This window comes from Alligator sinensis, unplaced genomic scaffold (assembly GCF_000455745.1).
Source record: "Alligator sinensis unplaced genomic scaffold, ASM45574v1 scaffold886_1, whole genome shotgun sequence".
Classification (NCBI taxonomy): Eukaryota; Metazoa; Chordata; order Crocodylia; family Alligatoridae; genus Alligator; species Alligator sinensis.
This window is the reverse complement of record NW_005842040.1, coordinates 756,338-764,179: the sequence shown is the minus strand read 5'-3', so window position 1 is coordinate 764,179 and position 7,842 is coordinate 756,338. Positions and strand designations below refer to the sequence as shown.

The following is a 7,842-nucleotide window of genomic DNA, read 5'->3' as shown; positions in this document are numbered from 1 at the left end:
TTTCCTGCACCAAGATGCCCATTTGTTTTGCAAACTGCTGCACAAATGCTGGAATGTGTTCTTCAGTGGGAGAAAGCTGCCTCATTAGGGAATATGCTATCCGGAGCTAGGTGTCACCATGCAATTCATTCCCTTGATTTTCCAGATGGAAACCAAGCATTGTACTTAGTGGCTTGGGCCCTTTGGGACACTGGGGGTAATTACACCCAGCTTTTGCTCCCTCCATCTTTCCTGATCATTTTTGCTAGCTATCAAAACCATCTGAATTGTACACGAGATGTGTAGGGCATGCCAGCCCAACCAAAAGCCTGCTCTCCACCCCAGAAAGCTGCCTAAACATGGATTCAAGCCTCTTCAGAATCTACCCTACTTTATCAAGTTAAAGTCATCACTGAGATTGTGATCTCAAGTCATTGCCATGACAATGCTGTAGTCAAACTGGGCATTTGCACTGCTGGAAACAACTTAAGATCTAATTGGTGTTTATAGAACTGTGACCCTCTTGAGGATTACAAAGCAGTGACCCTGTTTGGACCTCAGTCTCTGGCAACAGTGGATGGGAGTTGAGCGCCTCTTCTCCCTGAAATCCCATGTTTCAGATCACTCAATATAAACAAAGTAGCAATGAGAATACTCAGATTTCAGCATGTGAAAAAAAACAGATGAGCAGACAGATATCATTGATAAAGGCTCTGTAAAAAGTGGTGTTCAGCAAAGCTGAGGTAAAAAAAAACATTTATTAGAGAAATATAAAAAAAGACAGTTTCAGGAGAACACGGTTGTCAAAAAACATAGAGAATATTTACAGAGACAAACAACCACAAAATTTTGCTCTGGGGCATAGAAAAAGCATACCATTAAAAACCAGATAAATACTCCAGTGAAGTAATAAGGGAAAACGAATGGAACTCTTCCCAACTCCTTCTGCAGGGAATATGGATTACATTGGCTTCCATGCTGCTGCCAGCAGACGCCCGTGGTGACCAGCATTGGGCTATTGTAGTGGTACAGCCCAACCTGAACCACCAGAAGCTAACAGGTGGTCTACACAGGCCCCACAGGAAAGATGCACCCACTTTGTGCACACATCAGACATCAGTGGGAGGAAGCCCCTTGTCAACAGGATAATAAAACTTTGTTGCAAAAATGTGACATCTCCACTGCCTGAGCCTCCTGCTGCTGCAGCAACCATTTTGATGATGGCTGCTACTTGGGACACAACAGTAGGTGAAGCCCAACGGACAAGGCTCAGCCACTTTTTAATGTTCTCATTGGAACAACTTGCATGCTTTCGTAAAGTTAATTTAAACATTAAAGATTTCCTTCAGATGCAGGTCAATATTAAAAGCACCTCCACATAGGATGAGCAAGCACCCTCACCACTGACAATACTGCTTCCCTTAAAGCTGCTTCTGATATGCAGCTCAGAGGTGTCCTTTGGCTTTTTTATGTTGAAGTTTATTCACAACCATAAGCACCTCTTACCAGGGGGAAGTGATTGCTGTGTTGATGGGCTCCTTGCCAGTGATGCACACGTTAAAACCCCACACCAAATGTAGTGAAGTAACTGACTTGCACCAACTTTTTCATAGTCATGGCAAACACTATTTGAAATAGGGATTAAAATATGACAAGGTTAAGACAAACTCTGAATATGGCAACTCAGACATAAAAGAGCAAGGCTTGGCCTTGCAAAGTCAGAGAGGGGTACAACTCAGAAAAACTCTGGATAAGGGTTTGGCAGCTTATACTTTGGGGTTGTGCAGCTTAAGAGATGTACAATACATCTCTGCAAACATTAAAGCAATCCAAAGAGGGAGTGTCTATATAAAGGGATTTGTCATCTGTAAAAATTTGCTTCTACACTAAAATGACCACAAAGGGTCCAGAAAGATAGCAGGGCTTCCAACTAACTGGGGATAGGATTTGCTCATTGTATAATTGATGCTAGGTATTTTGAGGTAGGGGGGAGGGGAGGGTCAAACCAATACCAGTGGGTTAAAGCTATAGGAAAATTAGTTCTGTATTTACATGCAGTATAATAATCTTGGGGCAGGCACAGGTGAATCAGTAAAATGACTTCCTGGATCTCAATTTGCTATAATCTGAGCTGTAATTCTTTGATGACAGCATGGCTCAGGCTCCGCCCAAAGCTAATTTATAGCTTAATTAAGATAAGTGTTTTTAAATTTTGTCCAAATTTCAAAACATGTCTTCCTCATCAGACTCTTCAATGTACTGAATAGGCTTTCTGGCACGTCCAGGCCTTGCACGAGGAACAGGTGTGCTGGGGATATCCGTGCAGCAGTTTAGGTCATCGGAAAAGTCACATTCATCCGTCTTGGTTTTCTAAGGAGAAAAACAGTCGAATATGTAGTATCTGGTTCTGTGATTCTCACCTAGGGTGCCATGGCACCCTAGGATACTATCAGCACCTTTGAAGGGTGATACCAGGTGGGAGCAGATAAGCATATGAAATGCAGGCTCAGATTTATCCCTAACCTGACTGTAGGGGCGTGCGAAGCAGGCTGTATTTGATTTGGATTCAACTCTATTTGGGGGACCGTGATTCAGTTCACTGATTTGGATCACTGTCCCGATTCGATTCGGCCAAATCTGAAGATGTGATTCTGATTTGGAGAATCAGTGATTTGGCCATAGACACAGCTTTATATGTTTTTTCTACATACCTTGAGGTACTAGGTATGATTTATGACCACTGAGGTAGTGGAGCGGAGGAACATCCCATGGGAGTGCAGGGGGTTTCCCTGCGTGCTCAGCAGCGGACTCAGAAGTGGACCGAGTACTTCCGGTCCACCGCTGAGCACATGGGGGGCCCCCTGCAGCTTGGCAATCAGCTGTGGGGGGACCCCAGGTGCCCCCCCAGACCTAGGAGGCACCAACTGCCAAGGTGGGGGTATGGGTCCCCCATGTGCTCCATGGTGGACCTGGAAGTACTTCTGGGTCTGCCACCAAGCATGTGGGGGACCCCCCTTCACTCCCATGGGATGCTCCATCTGTCCCACCATCTCAGCATTCACAAGCCGCACCTACTACCTTAGGTTCGTAGAAAAAAAACATATAAAGCTGTGTCTATGGCTCAATCATCAAATCTCTCCGGATGCCCGGAGGCTTCTGATTCGATTTGGAAAGATTAATGGGTCTCCCGATTCGATTCGGAGATTTGGCCGCCAAATCGGGCTGAACCTCCTCCAGATTAAATCAGTGACTGAAGCTTTGCACAGCCCTACTGATTCCTCACCCACACTGCCTGCGCCTTCTGCAAGGAGGCAATAAGCATTGTAATATGTAGATTGGTTTTTGAAATTGGGTATCGCTCAATTCACAAAAGTTATAGAGGGGTGCCTCATGTCCAAAGACTGAGAACCACTGCTCTGTTCTCTCTGGTCACTGCCACGGCCTGATGTATACAGAGATGTATGCAGATGTATATCCAAAACAGCAAAATCTCACTTTTATATATGCTCCTGGTCTCAGGGCCAGTATGGACAGAGCTGGTTGCTAACTTTTGACAGGGACCAAATGGCAGCTCAGGATTAGGGCTGTATAGTAGTAACCCAAGCATCTCTTTTCTTCCAGGCCAGTGTTTTGTAACCTTTGCCAAGATGTGGCCAGAACAACCTGGCTCTGGTCCAATGCAGGTGGGGGAGGGGGCTTGGTGTGTTGGTGAGGACCTGCACCTGCACTGCAGCCAGGGGGCAGGAAGAAGTAGCGATGTAGGTGTAGTTCCCAGGTCACTCCTGGTTCCATGGGCCAGATCCAGTGGCTCTGCAGGCCAGATTTGGCCTGCGAGTTGCATGTTGCTGACCCTTGCTCTAAGTCCATCCACCACCAGCATGGCTTTACAGCCTTGCTTCACTAAAACAACTGAAGTTACATCCTACCATATCCTAGCGTAAGCTCATCGTCTAACACAGACAAGGGAATGAATACTGGTGCCTGGCATACAGAAGAATACAAACCTTCACTGCCGTGGACTTGGAGGGCTTTAACCCAAAATCTGAGTCTGAGTCTGAGGAAGATGGCTTCCTTTTTGTTACTTTCTTCTTCGTTACTTTGGCTGGGCCAGGCTTCTTGGGGGCTGTTACTTTAGCACCACAACTTGAAGATTCTGCCTTAGACGCTGCCTTCCTGGATTTGGAGGGTGCCTTTTCCTTGGTTAGAACATCAATGATGGTAGGCTGCTTATCTGAAACATCAAGAGGTAAGTAAACCTTTGGTTATTGCTCCCAGAGTCTTAACCCCTGCCATCTTATCTGCAACAGAAATTTGCTAGCTGTTGCAGTGTAGGATCACAAATGCAATTCACCTCATTTTGAACCTACTGTTCCAGAAATTAATGCTTGCTTGCCTAAAATCATGACTGGGTCTTCCCAGGTAAAACATACAAACCATTTCTGAACTGCAGCTGGCTATAAAGTACCTTATTCTGACAGCATCCAACAGGTCTATAAGCCAATGACGTGACCTGTAAAACCAGAACACTAGCCTTCAAAGTGTGATAAAGAATTTGGGTGTCCATGTGTGGCAAGTACAATAAAATAACTTGAATGAATATCTTACATTTATGAGCAATTACAGAACTAATGCTAAACAGATCAACTGTCCCAGTAAAAGTGAGAATATCTTGAAACATGAAGCAGATAATTGAAAAAAATGCAGTCAAATTCAATTTAGAGGGTTTCATTCTGCACAGAAAGATAGGAAGAATTCTTCTATCTTGTTTCCAGACTAAAATCCCATCCAAAAATCATTTAAATTAGGCTTTGGGTTTGTACATATTTCATTAAGCAGAAATTAAGCAATGCATAGTAACATGTTTAGAAAAACTAAAATCTTTCTCAAAGTCAATTTTTTGAGTGGTAGTGTAAGAATGAAATGAAATTTCACCAAGATCAGCTCTCAACTTCCTAATATTACACTAAATAAGAGAACTTCTATTTTTCATGTAGCAAATATTTGTCTCTGTCAATATTTACAACGAGGATCAGAGACTTCCCCACCCTCACCCATTTTAAAAACATTTGGGAATTTCAGGCAAACCAAAGAGGTTGTTTAATTTAGGGACACATACTTACTGGCAATAGAGCTTTGCATAGGTTGTGATTTGTTTTCCTCTTTAACTGCAGTTTTACTGGTTTTCCTAGAAGAAATAAAAAGCAACACTTCTGAGTTCCTCAGCCATTAAACAGTTAATTAATATAGAGAGACATTCAGCATATAGTTTATTGTACATAAATGCTACTCACTTTGCGGCAACTTTAGGCTTTGAAGACTCCTCCACGGTTGAGCTTTCTTCAGAGACATCATCTGCACTGACTTTCTGACTGGCAAGATCTTCCTCTGAATCCGAATCAAAAGTGTATTGCACCTTTGCTAATAAAACAGACATGATTATCTACTAATTGCACAACCAAGCACATTTAATGAGTTCCTTAGCCTGCAGAGCTGTCCACAGAGGGGATAAAATAAGTCCTAAAAACCTAACTCTGCATTACAATAAAATTAGCTAGATCTAGCATACAACACAATGTTTAGCTTACTTTCTTACTGGGATCGCCTGATGAAGGAGACTCTCTAATTGGTCTAGCCCTGATATTTCAAAGTACATTTGCCCTTCCCTCACTGCCCATTTGAGTTCAAACAGTATCACTTACTTGCTGTTTGGCGAAGTGGCTTATCTTTAGGAGGGACCACATCAATAACTTCACACTCAGAAGCGGAATCAGAGTCCGAATCAGACCAAGGATTTCGTTTCTTCTCTCTCTTTACTGGCTTGAATGGCAGTGTGGTCTGTTTCTTCTGACCTGAAAGCATTGGGTGTAGGGATTACTCAGAAAATCCACACACGAACGTTTGTCCCAGAAGTGCCTATTAAACTCAAGAGTAAAGCTTTAACTGAGCTGTTTCTAGCTTAAACATCACATCAGCAGGCTACTTGTGCCTTCAGCTTTTTCTTAATGATCATTCTGCACACCTCTTCCACTTAATTCTTTCAAACATATTGATCCAGATTCCACCCAATCAAGTTCAGAACAATAGTCCTCATCTTCCTTTGAAAGGATTTACATCTACAAAGTACTTACCTTGCTCAGTCTTCATTTTTTTTACTAATCTTTGTTTAAGATTTGAAGGCTCCTTTTCTTCTCCTGAGTTCCCTTCCATTTTTTCACTCTAAACGTACAGACAGATTAAAAAAACTACAGTCTAATTTGTAACTTACAAAATACCAAATTCAAATTTCTGAAATGATGAACAGCTGCTAAGGTAAGAAGACAGAGCAAATTGTTTATCACCAGTCCCACAAAGCATAAATATGCCAATTAGGAAGAGGTAACGATTAAATATTATAAAGGTCATATACCCCCCTGCCAGAACACGCGTACTTTGGACTGCTTTGTGCTGCCTTCATATCCCAGTGTCAACCTATAAGTGTAGAAAATGTAAAACTAAGCAGGGTGGACTGGAAAATTTGGTAGAGGGAATAGCGTGTGGAAAAGGAAAGATGAGACTAGCTCTAGATCACAGAAAACACCCACTTTCAATATCACTCCCCAAATTCTGATTCTTGTGCCAAAAAAATGGAACAGGTTGCTCAGGTATCTGCATAGCTACCTAGAGCTGCAATGCAACTGAAAGAGCCGGGACTGTGAAGGACCCTTTGAAAGTGTCCTCTTGAATATCCTGCTTTACCTTGACTTTTTTTGTTGTCTTCTTTTTTGCCTCTGCCTTCATCTCTGCAGTTATTCGCGGAACAACTCTTATGCCATGCGGTGATGGCAGCGTTTCAGCCAGTTGTAGCTTTTTCATTGTCGATTTCCCTCCTTTTCCCTTGATCGGTTTGCCAGTGATGCCTGCCAGCTCATCCTGTTTTTCTCTGGCTTCCAAAGCCTACAGAAGGAGATCATAAAACAGTACAACAGGGAACTTCTGAAAGAAAAACATACCCGCTGCTACTAAGAAAAACAATCTTTTGCAGACACAATAACCCACTCTGCTAACCCATGTGTAATGGATTTCCTATCACCTGATGGAGATGTGGACACCTGCACACTTCTCTCTCTGAAAGGCTCTATTTAAGCAAAGCTATAGTTCTGGTTACTTTGGGAAATAAAAGAAAGTGCTGTAGTTGTTGCAGAGCTATACTGCAGCAACCAGAACTGACATGGATAATAACCATGCTAGTCTAATACTGAATTTGCTGCTGTTTTGACTACACATAGACTCAGCTTCCCCGCTGTGGCATGTACTTTAATGAAAGCAGTGTTCTAGGCCTCCCCTGTTTACATCCTACTTCTGGTCTTCCTTTTACCATCCCTAAAAATTCTCTACACAATGTAAGAACTTGTTCCAACAACCACATTTTCTGGCTTGAATTCTCTTAATTCCAGCTCTGCTCTAGAATAAGGATATCCTTTCCAACCAATCAGATGGCTAAAGCTATGGCTTCCTCCTATACTATACTAAGAAAAGAATCTCACACAACACATTCAAACTAATATTTGAGGTCAGCACAAAAATGTAAACCAAGCTGACCAGGAGCTGATTACAAGACTCAAAGCCTAAGAAATTGGCACTGAACATCTACATACGTCAAGCTCTTCAACAAAAACTGCCAGGTCTTCCTTCCACAGATCTGAAGGACTCTTGAGTTTCAGACTTTCCAGCTCCTTTTCCTAAAAGAGGCCAATCAGGAATAAGTAGTTACATATATGTATTTAGCCACTATTTTCTTTTCCAGCTGTTTTAACAGTGGAACCCAATCACCGTACTTTGGAATCCCTCTGTTTGCAGAGCTCATCTTTCTTCTCCTTAGTTAGA

The 7,842-nt window shown here is 42.6% G+C and overlaps 1 protein-coding gene across 1 annotated transcript in view; it reads right to left on the bottom strand.

Annotated features, from left to right (window-relative positions):
* Positions 1-769: 769 nt before the first annotated feature.
* Positions 770-7,842, bottom strand: part of TOP2A (DNA topoisomerase II alpha) — a gene marked incomplete at its 5' end in the record, with an annotated part of 26,949 nt that continues 19,876 nt past the window's right edge. Inside the window, 9 exon segments of the mRNA XM_006022581.3 lie at positions 770-2,349; positions 3,984-4,210; positions 5,100-5,164; positions 5,271-5,397; positions 5,679-5,828; positions 6,108-6,195; positions 6,715-6,912; positions 7,614-7,697; positions 7,794-7,842. The exon segment at positions 7,794-7,842 is cut by the window's right edge and continues 32 nt beyond it. Coding sequence (XP_006022643.1) covers positions 2,203-2,349; positions 3,984-4,210; positions 5,100-5,164; positions 5,271-5,397; positions 5,679-5,828; positions 6,108-6,195; positions 6,715-6,912; positions 7,614-7,697; positions 7,794-7,842 — 1,135 coding nt within the window.